The sequence below is a fragment of the Eptatretus burgeri genome, chromosome 2 (assembly GCF_056783735.1).
Source record: "Eptatretus burgeri isolate ZD-2024b chromosome 2, Ebu_testis_v1, whole genome shotgun sequence".
Taxonomy (NCBI): Eukaryota; Metazoa; Chordata; class Myxini; order Myxiniformes; family Myxinidae; genus Eptatretus; species Eptatretus burgeri.
In genome coordinates, this window is record NC_140962.1 from 19698597 (window position 1) to 19713962 (window position 15366).

At 45.0% G+C, this 15366-nt stretch overlaps 1 protein-coding gene across 6 annotated transcripts in view; it reads right to left on the minus strand.

The window, feature by feature from the left end:
* Positions 1 to 15366, minus strand: part of LOC147031534 (adhesion G protein-coupled receptor L2-like) — a 156239-nt gene that overhangs the window by 23938 nt on the left and 116935 nt on the right. For all 6 annotated transcript variants that reach the window (XM_085864628.1, XM_085864609.1, XM_085864619.1 and 3 more), the window contains one exon: positions 8972 to 9140. In XM_085864628.1, coding sequence (XP_085720754.1) covers positions 8972 to 9140 — 169 coding nt within the window. The remainder of the gene's footprint in view (positions 1 to 8971; positions 9141 to 15366) is intronic.

The following is a 15366-nucleotide window of genomic DNA, read 5'->3' on the forward strand; positions in this document are numbered from 1 at the left end:
TGTGTGTGTGTGTGTGTGTGTGTGTGTGTGTGTGTGTGTGTGTGTGTGTGTGTGTGTGTGTGTGTGTGTCAGTGGGTCTCCTCCATAACTCTAAAACCATGAAACCTAGCAGCGTAAAACTTTTCAAGCATACAAAGAAACCTCCAAGGAAGTGCATGAGTGAAAATTGGGTGTTTGAGTTCAGAAAAACACCCCTTTTGAAGAGAATTCATGGCCTTATTTATTATATCCTTCATCAGGCAATCATCAGGCCACCTGACTCTATCTGGGGTCTGAAGGCGTTTCCTTGGTTACCTCTCTGGGGTCTGATGCCGCCATGTTTTTTGGCCTGCTCAACCACGCCTTGATTTGGAACAGGCCGCAACGATTTCTGAAAGATAAAGTTTTATTTTTCACTTTCCTCAATCATATTATCGAATGCCTGTTCGTCAAAGCTATGAATTGCTAGGAACATTGCAATGCTTAGAAACGACTGAAGACGCCGGCATACGTGGCTGTATTTAATTTCTGCACATGCCATAAGCTCCAAAATCTCTTCAACTAAGCCGAACTGCAAAATTTAAGCTCCATATTTTAACTTAGCATCAGTTCCGACTGCTAAAAGAAAGTGTTAATTTGTCGAATTCAGACATTGCTTGGGCTTTTCCGGGTGCACAGGTTTATATGACTGACAGCAATGGGTAATCGCTTGCCAAGCCAGGCATTCTGTTGGAATGCTTTCCTGAGTGCTGAAGCCACTTGGCAAGCGCTCACCCAGCTGCTTGGTTGTTCGTTTCAAAAGCACCAGAAGTAAGACCTGCCGCTTCACTGATGGAAACACCAATCTTTGTGTAATTGCTAACAACAAAAACAAATTTAAACCACAATAAAAATTAGCATTAAGCTTAATATTTTTTACTGTTCAGATGATTATATTTCATGAAGAAAAGACAAAGGGATGTGCAAAAAGAAGAACTTGATTTGGCGCAACGCCATGCTCTCTAACCTGCTCTTACAATCCATGATGGTAGAGTCGACAGGGGTCCTTTTTTCTACAATTACGTATGCAGTTTTCTTCTACCTGTTTTGTGTGATCTGCTTTCATGACAAAATTTTAATATAAATACTTTAATGGTTTCTGCAATTTATTCATAGTCGGCAGTGGCTCAAAAGGAAGAGGTACGAAGACAACACACACGAAGGTCGAACGTAGTGGGTTTTGGAGGAATGCGTATGGGTTGGGGAATGCAGGCAGGCAGGCCTTTGCCAGGTCGATGGCATGGGTTTTAATTTTTCAATACTCCAGCCCAGTTTTACATGCAACACAGGGTTAAAAAAAAAGTGTTGCTGTTTGGGCGCTTTTTATCACCCCATCATCCCCTGACACTTCCTTGCCTTGCACTTATGCTGCCTTCCCCTCCCCTCGTGCTGCTATACCCTCCCCTCACGCTGCCTTCCCTTCCCATCCCCTCACGCTGCATTCCCTTCCCATCCCCTCACGCTGCCTTCCCTTCCCTTCCCCTCACGCTGCTTTCTTCCCATCCCCTCACGCTGCCTCCTTCCCATTCCCTCATGCTGCCTTCTTCCCAAACCATCACGCTGCTTTCTTCCCATCCCCTCACGCTGCTTTCTTCCCATCCAATCACGCTGCCTTCTTCCCATCCCCTCATGCTGCTTTCTTCCCATCCCCTCACGCTGCCTTCTTCCCATCCCCTCATGCTGCTTTCTTCCCATCCCATCACGCTGCCTTCTTCCCATCCCATCACGCTGCTTTCTTCCCATCCCATCACGCTGCTTTCTTCCCATCCAATCACGCTGCCTTCTTCGCATCCCCTCACGCTGCTTTCTTCCCATCCCCTCACGCTGATTTTTTACCCCCCCCCCCATTCCCCGGCTTTCCCTCAAGTCCCCCTTTCAAACGCATGTCCAGAACACCGTCTTCCCTTCCCCTATACCCCCTCTCTGCCCCATCCACCTCTCTCCCTCCCCTCCCTTCCCCTATACCCCCTCTCTGCCCCATCCACCTCTCTCCCTCCTTTCCCTTCCCCTATACCCCCTCTCTGCCCCATCCACCTCTCTCCCTCCCTTCCCTTCCCCTATACCCCCTCTCTGCCCCATCCACCTCTCTCCCTCCCCTCCCTTCCCCTATACCCCCCTCTCTGCCCCATCCACCTCTCTCCCTCCTTTCCCTTCCCCTATACCCCCTCTCTGCCCCATCCACCTCTCTCCCTCCCTTCCCTTCCCCTATACCCCCTCTCTGCCCCATCCACCTCTCTCCCTCCCCTCCCTTCCCCTATACCCCCTCTCTGCCCCATCCACCTCTCTCCCTCCTTTCCCTTCCCCTATACCCCCCTCTCTGCCCCATCCACCTCTCTCCCTCCCTTCCCTTCCCCTATACCCCCTCTCTGCCCCATCCACCTCTCTCCCTCCCCTCCCTTCCCCTATACCCCCTCTCTGCCCCATCCACCTCTCTCCCTCCTTTCCCTTCCCCTATACCCCCCTCTCTGCCCCATCCACCTCTCTCCCTCCCCTCCCTTCCCCCCTTAATATCCCCGGCAGTGTCGCGACGGATTGTATTTGCTAGTACACAATAAAACATAGGTTAAACCCCATGGAGTGTGTCGTCTTCAAGTAATCAAATCAGGTCACAGTAAATAAAATAAACAATATCCCCCTTCCGCCACGCAGCGGGGGATAAAAAAACCCCAAACGTTGCCTCAGGAATGTGTTGGCAGAGCATTCATCCCCCCAACATATTGTTGACGTGGCGTTGGTAATTGCTGGACTTGTGTGAACAGACGATGTCCTCTGGCAAAAGTATCAGCACACCTTTGTTGATGAAAGCATTTCCCACATTCTGTACCATTATCGCTGTCACTGTTTCAACGAAGTATGATTTTCTCTCCATTGCATAAGACCTATGTTTGGTGGCATGGCCTCACTAAACAATACTGATTACCCCCAAGCAGCAGTGATGGCGGCCGAACACAGGACGAGCTGTACTCATTCAACGGACTCATTGTTTCTGTGGGGCATTCGGTCCGCAATCAGTTTGGATGTCATTGTATCCCCGGCGACGTTTTCATGAAACAAAGGACATTTCTTATGGGAATTGTATCCCGCTCACGTTGTGACCCAGTTCGTGGAATCAATGACCTGTTCCGTCATCACCAGATGGTCCACAACCTGCAATGTCAGGGACCAGCGTGAATCAACGCAATGCCTCAGCTCAAACCGTCATGTATGACCGAGGGGCGTACTTGATGCGTCATCACGATTCCTCCTTCCCCGTAAATGGCGGATAGGAGGAGGATGCTGTCAAAGTAAACAGCTCAACCGCTTGAGATGCACGAACCGTTAATGAAATTGTATAATCTTCCTCCACACAAGTATATTTGGCAAGTCGACCGTTTCTTTGACATTGAACTTGTATTTCTGTCCAAGTATACTTCATATCAACTGTTGATGTTTTAAAATAATGGACAAACAAACTAAACGGAAATTTGAGCTCATCGAGCATTCATCAATCGTGACATTTCCATTTTGCTTCCTCCTGCTTGTGCCGCTCGACCCAAAGGCAGGTTCAGCCCTGCCAAAGCAGCCGCACGGCCATGAATCAGGAATCGAGACATGGTGCCAACCAACACTCACCGATACGCTTCTCGATACCATGACTCCTCAACGTCCACCGGCTAATGCTGGCACATGGGGCCCAAGCTTTATAATGTCCATATGAGCGACAGCACCGTTTCTGATGGAACTCGCTGCTTATGAAGCACCAACCCAGCAGTGCATAGTGAGGCTGTTAGTGGAACCCAAGCTAGACAGCTCAAAGGTAAGTGTGCTATGTCTGCATCACCTTGTCAGTTTCCATCTGGACCCTGTGATGACTCATGATCCAGGAAGCCCAGATTCAAATCCCATCTACCGCATGTGTTTATCTAATATTGTCCCTGTAATCGGATATATATATATATATATATATATATATATATATATATATATATATATATATATATATATATATATATATATATATATATATATATATATATATATATATATATATATATATATATATATATATATATATATATATATATATATATATATATATATATATATATATATATATATATATATATATATATATATATATATATATATATATATATCCGGGCGTAGTGGCGTGCGCCTGTAATCCGGCTACTCGGAGGCTTGGGTTGGAGGATCGCTTGAAGACGGGAGCCCTGCACTGGGCCGCGCTATGAGAGGGTGTAGGGCAGCCCGGAATCATGGTGAAACCCAATCCTTATCCCTGTGTCATAAGAGGCGACCATGGTTGCGTCAGGAAGGGCATCCGGCGTAAAACCTGTGCCAAGTCAGTATGCGGATCATAACGGATGATCCGCTGTGGCGACCCCTAACGGGAGCAGCCGAAAGACGAACAACAACAACATATATATATATATATATATATATATATATATATATATATATATATATATATATATGAACAAGAAGGGCACTCGGTAGAGCGCATACCTCTGCCACACAATGCCTGATCCACGAGAACATACCAGGCCCAATACATTTTTGAAATATCATGCTATACAGTAATGTATCGTTTTTGGCCCTATCTCTCAACGGTGAAGAATCACTTGAAAAATTAAATAATTCTCGTATCCAAATCCGGATTTCACCAAAATCGAATAAATTCTTCCTCGTCACACACCCAACATGTCCACCAAGTTTCGTCCGAATCCGTCCACAACTTTTTGAGATATCCTGCACACAAACAGACAAACAGGGGGTGAAAACATAACCTCCTTCCACCTTTGGTGGCAGAGGTAAAAAAACAAAAAAAAAAACAAGAAAAGAAAAATACACAAAAGTGGTGATACATGAACAAACTCACCCTTGAGCCTGAGATCACTAAAAACAAAAAAAGTCAATATGTCTGACAGAAGAGGAAGAGTACCCCATCACACATTTTGTATTCCCATGAAAAGGATCAATAAATAATAAGAAATACAGGCCGGAGTACCAAGAAGAGCACATTGATCACGCAACTCGCCGTGAACGTGCACTTGTGATTATATTAGTCATCCATGGATCTCTCCAGCATCCAAATATGCTCCTCCAAATGCTTCTTCTTCTTCTTCTTCTTCTTCTTCTTCTTCTTCTTCTTCTTCTTCTTCTTCTTCTTCTTCTTCTTCTTCTTCTTCTTCTTCTTCTTCGTTTGTACGCAGCACAAGGCTGAGGCACGGCTGGGGCCCCCTGCTGTTTCAGGCAGGAATTTGGAATGTTGCCATGGTGCCAGCGATAGCTCGCCCACACTTAACGAAGAACACCAAGGGATCTTAAAAGGCCACCAACTAATGATGGCAGATGGGACACACGTCTAATATCCATCCGAGGGTCAATTGAATGGAAATACAAAATCAACCAATCGGTAGTGAACGTACGACCGGCGTTTTCATCGACACCAACGCTTCCCTGTCTCCATCTTCGGCTGAATCGCTCGCCCAAGGCTGGAAATGATACGGCTCTCTAATTCCCCCGAAAACGTTTCCAATCCAAAAGACTAATTTTGTCTCCAACAAGTTTCCTCAAAATCCCACTGAACAGTTTCAACAAACTGAGAACCATCAGAGTTGCTGATGCCGGTGGAATGGGTATCGGAATCAGAGTTTCGAATGCAATGTTTCTCCATGAAAAGCCACCATTTGGATCAACGTGGGTTTGAAGTGTGACGTCACTGGTGAAAACCGACACTCTGGGGTTTCTTCTCAGGACTTCTGATTTTCAAAAAAAAAACAAAAAAAACTTCCCTTCAAATTAAACAGTCATTAATGATTTTAAATGGTTTTCAGGAAGAAAAAAAAAAAAAACCAACACATGATTGCATTTGGGTCCCCCTTTAACCCAACCACCTTAACCATTAAGCCAACACCAGGCTTTGGGTGTTAATTATGTAAAAGTTAAATTAATTATAAAGTACTTAAGCAAAAATTTTTTTTAATGTAATGTAACACGGTGGTGAGGGTTGGTGGGGGGGGGAGGAGAAATATTGACAATGTCATCCCCCCACTTTTCAAAACTAATTTATGCCCTCGGACGGCACACACATTGATGAATTACCATACTTGTGAAACACCGGGATGACAGTTCATAGCTGGGTTGGGATTCAAACCCAGGCAAGAGAGCTTCGAGGTGAGTGTTTGTACCTCTAGTGACTAGTCCATCCTGTCAGCCTTCCAAATGCTATCGAGTCTTCCACAACATACAAGTTTCATATGATCTGGCATTTATAGACAACATGGATAATCATCCAACACATATGACATTGGGATTGTTTGGGTCATGCAAAGGTTTAGCAAGTATCCCCATTCGTTTCAAAGCTACGTCAAAGTGGAAACTCAATGTTTTTGATCTGGAATGCCAACAGACCAGAATATACATGAACAAGTATTCCCATTACAATGGGAGTACTTCTTCATAGTGTGTGCAAAGTGTTAATATTACGAAAAATATCTGGACTAAAGCTGTGTTTTCATACAGAAAATTACTTTGGACCAAATCTGAAATTTTGAGAACCGAGTTATGTGTAAATGGTAGGATAACTAAGATCACATTAGTTAATCCATCTGGGACCATGGATTCAGAGTATATAGATCAAATCTTTGTGAACACAGCATAAGCATTTGATCTGTAAGGAATTCTTGTAGTAACAGTAATCACGTGATCGACAACTGCACCATCGTATGACCCCAACCTGCCACTTGACCATATTAGAACTTAGCAGGGGTACCTGGCATTGCCGGGCAACACTCGATCCCTCCTCCCACCCTACCCCTTCCTCCTCCAACCCTAGTCCCTCTGGACCCCCACCCCACCCCTTCCTCCTCCCACCCCAGTCCATCCAGACTCTCACCCCACCTCTTCCTCTGCCCACCCTCATCCTTCTGGACTCCCACCCCACCCCTTCCTGTGCCTCCTCCTACCCCAACCCTTCCCCTGCTTCCTCCAACCCCACCTCTCCCCCTGCCTCCTCCAACCCCACCTCTTCCCCTGCCTCATACCACCCCTTTTGTCATCACACCCCAGTCCCTCCGGGCTCCCACCCCAACCCTTCACCTGCCTCCTTCCACCCTACCCCTTCCCCTCCCTCCATTAGTTATCAAGTGTAATTGCTTGTGTTCAGTTTCACGTTTCTTGTGGAGCACTCGCCAAGTGGCTGTAGCACTCAAGCAAGCATTCCATTCAAAACCGTTGATAAGGAATGGCTGGCTTGGCAAGCGCTAGCGAGCTGATTGGTTGCTAACTGAACACACCCCTGGACATCTCGATAGCACACAGTGCATACAAAATGCCAACAAAACGAGTTTAAAAAAAAATAATTTAAGACTTCAAATATTAATCATGACGATTTTTGTTGTAATGAGAAAGTACCTTGTTCTGTTTTAAAGCGTTTCGTTTTTAAAACATACATAAATTCAGAGGTGATGTTGAGTGTACAAAAGTGTACATGGACATGATAAATATCTCTTGGCAATATCCCGGGCGGCCTCCCGACTAATTAATTGCGGAAGCAGATATTTCACGACCAAGCTGATTTCAATGTTTATTTACTTCACATAACACGTGTATTACATATCCATCGGTTTGTTTATAAGTTTTTTTTAAAGTCGGGCCAAAACCAAAAGTTTTTTTTTTTTAATGAAAGACCACGATTTTCTTTCCTCTGCATAATAAGAGAATTAATGTACCTTCATTGGGCGGTGTTATAGACCTTCATAATAGACCGCGACCTTGATCGTTGCAAACAAAACATGCATTACCTCGTTTGAGCTGTAATCAAATTGTACGTTTGTTTCCTCAAAATGGTACCTTTATTTAATGATCGAAGATGTGTTGTTCAGTCTTCAAATGTACATCAGAGGCCTTTAAACAATCTGAGCTATGTGAAGCGAAAAATATGGCCGTGATTTCTGGGAGGCTGGAGGGAAAGCCGTGGCCTGGCTAAAAGGCGGTGCTTATGATGTTTGCGGAGAGGAGGGAAAGCCGTGGCCTGCAAAATGGGCGGCGTTTATGACGCACAGACACGAACTCAACTTTATATACAAGATTTTCATGTGAATGCCAACACATTACCACGGATGAATATTCATGGTAATTTACACAAAGTAGTTATTAGGGATCACCTGCGTGAACATAGTTCAAGATAACACCTCCACAATATATTTAGGAATCTAACTTGTAATTGACATAAGTATGCTGAAATTATGCAATGAAACTTACACAAACTAACAATTTACTTTTACTCTCCTGTCTGTGAACATTGGCGACACTATAATCTTCTTATTCTTCTTCGCGAACGGCCACAATTATTCCCACATTATTGCGGGCTTTGCCGGGGGGAAGGTTTTGGGCCAAGTCTTTCACGAAGCGGCTGGACAGGCCTGGCGCTCGACTAAGTAGCTCAACTTCTTGCTTCCTTCACAGTTAGTATATACCGCAATCAACGTTCTGTTGATTCCAAATGCAGAGAGACACTAGCCTTCACCAGCAAGACGAGTTATTTATTCTTTAAAGTTCCTACACTGACTATCCCAACACCAACTGCACCTGCGAACCACCTGTTGAAATATTTTCCTGAGAAAAACAGCTTCAACATTTCTTTCCTTTGTAGGAGGAAGGTAACAAAACCTACATGAAGGCAGGTAACTCGTAAATATGTTATCTACCACAATTTCTAGCTCTGCTGCTTTACTCCTTTACCAAGAAAGATTTTTTTAAATATTCAATTGCTCATGCAATTATGGTGTGCCTAAGTTGTTAAAGCTGAGTGGACTTGTGCATTATATTCTCAATTAAATATGCTATTTTGATGATGGCCATTCAGCCTGAAACAGGACATTGTTTGATTTGGGTCTATTGGGTGTGCAGGAGGAAGCAATCTTGAGTGAGAGAGATGCAGAACACATACCTCTTTCTGCAGGAGGCAGTGGAACACAAGGATGAAAGAACCAAGAAGAGAGTTGAAGGCGGTAAATAGGTAAGCACGGATAGGCAAGGCCTGAAGAATGAAAAGTACGCCGAAGGTCCATGTGAAGGCCAACAAGCAGAGCAGGGCGGTAGCACCAAACAACAGAGATCTGTGGAAGCAGTGTTTGTTTAGAAAATGAATAGAGACAATGATATGGAAAGGAACTAATTTAATTCAGAGGGTGGAGATGGAAGGAAAATTATGCCTGTATAAAGATAGGTTTGGATGGTTGTGATAGAAAAGAGAAAGTTATGCTTTTACAGGGGGGGGGGGGAGGAAACATGAAATCTAAGCATTCAATTGAAGATGTGCGAATAATTTAAATCGACCAAAGAGTGGCAGTTCAAGTTGATTTAAAAGTTGTTGTAGATGAGCTACAATACAGAACAGAGGGAACAGAGAGAGAGAGAGAGAGAGAGAGAGAGAGAGAGAGAGAGAGAGAGAGAGAGAGAGAGAGAGAGAGAGAGAGAGAGAGAGAGAGAGAGAGAGAGAGAGAGAGAGAGAGAGAGAGATAGACAGACAGACACAGAGAGGGAGAGAGAGGACAATAGACTTATTTCTCATCTTGAAATCTAATGTATACTATGCATTTGGCTACATTTGAAAATGGATACGTAATCATAATACAGGGTGGCCATAAAGTCTGGAAACATAGACAATATTATGTCATTCTCTTGCATGATTATAATTTCCCAAACTGGATTGGATGACGTAATCTTGTGGCGTGGGCTGCACGCTCGCCCAATCTGAACCCCCTTGATTACTTCTTCTGGGGTATGCTGAAGACACAGGTTTATTCAGTGAAAATCAGAGACACGAATCATCTGAAGCAACGCATCTCGGATGCATGTGCAGAGATTGATGGAAACGCTGCATTAATGCACCGTGTTCATTGCAATTTTGCACAGTGCATTGAACTGTGTATTTCTCATGAGGGACAACACATTGCACATGTCATGTAATGTCAATAAGCATATCATGTATTGTAATGTAATGTCAAGAAACCATTGATATTGTAGTTTCGCCTGTTTACAGACTTTATGGCCACTCTGTATCATGAAAACATGAGAACTAGTTATTCCTCTCCTGGTGTTTGGAAGGTAAAATCAGGATATAAAAAACTAGGATGCAAGTCCTAGTTTTATTAAGGACAAAGCAACAGCCCCTTGAGGAGACAGCAACAACCCACAGCAACTGGTCACCTGACCGGATAGTACCAAATATCCCTCCCATGGTCAGCCCTTGCTGGTATACTGTGTATATACTGTATGTATACAAAGCCTTGCCCAGATTCTCAAGTACCTACACCCAAACTTTGGTGCCTCAAGATGTTCCGGTTTGGAGAGAATGACAAACACACGCAGACACTTGAAATATAAATTATAGAAGATACTATATATATATATATATATATATATATATATATATATATATATATATATATATATATATATATATATATATATATATATATATATATATATATATATATATATATATATATATATATATATATATATATATAGACACACACACACACACTGCATGTTTTTCTTGTTTTTGAACAAGACTGAGGCTCATAGAAGAGCAGGATTGAATCGACAGTGGGGGAGCAGGCCAACAATTAGGCACAACCAGGAGGGTGAATAAACGTTAGGAAGGATTAATGGTGGTAATAAAGATCATGGGTCAGGATGGGGGACAACATGAGGTGGCGTTGCATTGCCTGATTGAAGCCCTGGATGTGGGACTGGGAAAGAACAGCACTTCGAAGGTGGTTCCAGAAATGGGAAAAGCAAGGAACAAAGGAGTTCAGGTGCTCAATCAGCCTGGATGTTGGAAGTTTAACCAGAAAGGGAATACTAGAACAATGTGCGCATCCTGAAAATTGATATTATAATTGAGCTTGTGGAGAGGCAGTTGTCCTGAAACAACTTGTCTTTGCCGAATGGAAAGCAAACCCAACTGAGGGCAATCTCAGTTCCTTTCACAAAGCTCGGAACAAGTGTGTATCTACCCTCAGGAGAGTCAGAAAACAACATCTTTCTCATCTCAAGTCTGAACTATCAAACCTCTCTCCCTCCTCAAAATCCTGGTGGCGTTTAATAAAATCTGTTTCTGGTGTATGTTCCCCCTCCATTCCATCCCTTACCTAAAATGGCCGCACTGCTGATACCGCACGTGAAAAAGCTGAATGCCTAAACTTGGTGTTTGCAGCTAAATCTTGTGTCCTAAACCCATCACTTTCTCTACCTACCTTACCCAGTCGCACCCAACTGTCCCTGGACTCTGTCCTTTTCTCCTGAAAAGGTGGAGAGCTTGCTGTCAAACCTCGACTCAGATTCCTCAACCGGTCCAGACGGCATCAGCCCACGTGTCTCAAAGCCTGCTCTTCTGCTCTTGCTCACCCTCTCTCTGTTCTATTAACCCTCTCATTTGCTCAAGGTCATCTGCAATCTGCTTGGAAATCAGCAAACATTACTGCCCTGCATAAAAAGGTGCAAAAACAGATCCCTGCAACTACAGACCAATCAGCCTTCTTCCAACCATCAGCAAGGTTATGGAATCCATCATCGCTTCAGACATGAAATCCTTCCTCTTCTCCAATGGCTTGATTTCCGATCATCAATTTGGTTTCAGACAAGGTCACTCTACCCTGGATATGCTGCTTCTGCTCTCTCATCAATGGATGGAGGTCCTCAATGCCAGATAGGAAATCCGAGCCGTATCCTTGGACATATCACGTGCTTTTGACACGGTCTGGCACCCTGCCCTACTCACCAAACTCTCTTCCCATGGTATCCAAGGCAATCTCCACTCATGGCTCGCTGACTTCCTCTCCTGTCGCAGTCAACGTGTGGCCCTAAATGGAGTTCTTTCATCCCCTCTTCCTGTCCAAGCTGGAGTTCCTCAAGGTAGCGTTCTGGGCCCTGTTCTTTTTCTGGTTTTCATCAATGATCTCCCCGACTCTGGAAAATCCTCTATATCGCTTTGCTGATGACTCCACCATCTGCCGTACCATCAGTCATCCCTCAGACCGGCAAGCAGCAGCTTCTTCGCTCACTGCAGATCTGGATAAAATCACAAACTGGTCCAACACGTGGAACATGTCTTTCAATCCTGACAAATCTCACACTCTCACTATATCTCTTCGAAAGGACCATTTAGCAAACCCCCCTATCCACTTTCTCAATAATCCTCTGGAAGAAATCTTTTCTTTCAAGCTTCTGGGTCTCACTATCTGTCATGACCTTTCCTGGAAAAGTCACATTTCCAACCTCGCCTCCAAAGCCAGTCGCCGACTGGGAATCCTCCGTCGTGCAAAGTCCTTCCTCGGCCCTCTTGAGCTCCTGACCACTTACAAAGCTTTTGTCCGTAGCCTGGTGGAGTACTGCTCTCTCCTCTGGGCTGGTGCTCCTGCCTCTCACCTTTCTCGGCTTCACGCTGTCGAAACCAGGGCATTTAGGATCATTGGGATCTCCCGCAATGAAGCTGAGTCTTTGGGCCTCTCACTCAAACACCACAGGCTGGTCGGTGGTCTTTCTGTCTTCTACCGTCTCCTCTCCAGCCTTGCCCCCCCTGCTCTCTCTGCGATTTGTCCCCACCACATTTCCACAGGGCACTCAAGGTCCGCCAACAACCCCCTTCTGGTAAAACTACCAAAATCACGAATCACTGCTCACCTTCACTCTTTCATTCCTCTTTTTTCCCGCCTTTGGAATAAACTCCCTCACTCTATTCTTTCCTCCAGGCTTTCAAAACAGCTGTTCACCACCACCTCTTATCATCCCCCATCCAAATCCTCGATCTTTTCTACACCCGATAATCCACCCCAAACCCACCTCCTTCAAATTCCCTGCTTTCCTTCCTGAAAGTCCCTGTAATGTCCATCTTCTCTTCCTCATGTTCCCCATCCCATCCCTCTCCCTTCCACAGATCTCCTAATGTGTCTGTTCCCCACTGTTTTGTCCCTCCCACTCCTGCCCTCTGTTGTCATGCCCCCCTTGCTGTGCGTTGTGTGTTAGCTCTCATACGAGCCTCAACAAGGTATACAAAAAAAAAATCCTGGAGTTGCCAGGGTAGGTCAGCAGACTGGTAGAGAGTGCAGCGAGCAATATTGGAGAAGAGGTGGTGAAAAAAAGAGAGACCACTGACCTGCCTGTGATGTGAAAGCAACAGATCTTGTGCTTCGGCACCATTGTGGGAAAATCCAATAATGCTGAGAGCTTGAGATTCCACAGAATCCAGGAGAGACAGATGTGATACTGTGGTGCCAACCCATCACAGGGAGTTGTAATTAATTGATCTCTGGACAAAGGTGTTGTAGACTGTGAGTGTCTGATTTTCCAAAGAAATACAATGGAAGATTCCCATTCTCTGGCTGGCTTTGGAGGCCAGCTTTGCTGTGTGGTTGGCCCAGGAGAGGTCAATCATGGCTGATGGTGACACCTTGATGTTCAAGAGACTGAACCTCTTCCAGTAACTGAACATGGAACTAGACAGGTGGGTGAGTTTGGTGATACTTCTGGAGCAACAGGGTGAGTCAGTGATATTTTCCAGGATTGAAGGACATGATTCATTTATCAGACCAGCATCCAAAAAATTCCTGATCAACAGAGAGTGATGCAGCTGCAATCTACTTCGCAGTGAGATGGGTGTATTTCACAACACAATGTAGTCACCTGCAAAAAGGAAGAGGGAGTTCTCCAGAACACTGGATTGGTCATTTTATATTGATGAAGAACAAGACTGGGCTGAACAAATTGCTTTGGGGAACTCCAACCTCCAATCGGCGAGGGAAGGAGAAGGCTCATTTGGCAGCAAAACATTGACTGCATGATTGGAGGAAGTTAGAAATCCAAGAAAGAAAGTGGCTTTGAATGCCACAGGTAGAGAGCTTGGCAAGCGAAGCAGGATGCCTGAATGTGTCGAATGCCGGATATATATAGTATGTCCAATGAGACGGTCCTGACCTCTTGATTAAGATCAAGGGCCTCCAACCATTGTTGAGAGAGGAGCAGCAGCATGTCCAGAGTAAAGCGACTGGGATAAAATCCAACCTGATTGTCAGAGAACAGGCCGTTTGAAAACAGGAAAACCTCGTCATTCGCAGCGATGATGGATTCCATAAATTTGCTTGTTGTTGGAGGTAAGTTCATTGGTTTGTAGTAGATATAATTTATTTTTGCACCGATCTTGTGGACGGGAGTGATGTTTGATGACTTCAATGCAGAGGGGAAGCTGCCAAAGGAGGATACACTGAATAGAGCAGATGAAAGGGGAGCAATAATGGCAGAGCAGGATTTGAGAACAAGGGCATTGATGCCAACAGGGCCCTTCACAGAAGCAGGGTCAAGGCCAGAGAGAACTTTTGCTACCTTTTCGGGTGAGTCCAGTTGACAGTGGGCACAAGGGGTAGGATGGGGACTGAGTGCCGTGGATTGTGTATTCGAGATTTGGAGACAAACACAAAATTTAGATATTCTGTCGTATCTCGGGCAGAGTCTGTAGCACACCAAAGACAGACTTGACAAGATGCCACCATGACCCAGAGGAAGGAGACTGATTGGGGAGTTCATCCTTGAGATTTACTTATTTTATCCGCTTGGATCAAGCTGGCTGACTGATGCTTCAATTTCAACTCTAATTGTGCTGACCATTGTGAGGGAGGGGGCATGGGTGAACAAGGCTGCTTACAGTGGCTTTGTTGAGGGCAGTCATGACTCTGCCCTGGCAGTGCTACATGGTCGTGCTCTTTGCGCTCGCTTGAGCAGCCTCATAGGCTGCCTCTATGTTGAAAGATCGTCTGTGTCTCGTCCCATTCAGCACCTTCTGCGTCAGCATTGGCTAACTTGGTTTGGGACCATCCTTTTATTGCAATTTATGTCTGGTGTTGGCTTAATGGTTCGGGTGGCCAGATTTGGATCCGAGGGTCCTGAGTTCAAATCCCGCTCAGCTGTTGAATTAATACCAGGTGGGGTTAACTCGGCCTGTCATCCTTCCGAGGTCGGCAAAATGAGTGCCAGCTTGCTGGTATACCGTCGGAGTGGCGAACCGTCCAGGATTGTGCCCAATAGCCAAGGAGACTGCTTCGGCAGCACCGACGCTCTGTACAGAGGATGGTCCCAATCTCCTCCTCCTCCTCCTTTTATTGCATATGGTGACTTGGTACTATTTACTGCTTTACCTCCTCTACCACCCCACCCGCCATACCCACAAGCGAATGAGTCAGACACAGCCATTTACCCATGGTTTCATTACAATGGTAAAGCTCTGGCAATAATCGCCTCCAATTTGGATCTGCTCCAGGCCAGTATTTCAACAATGATTGTTAA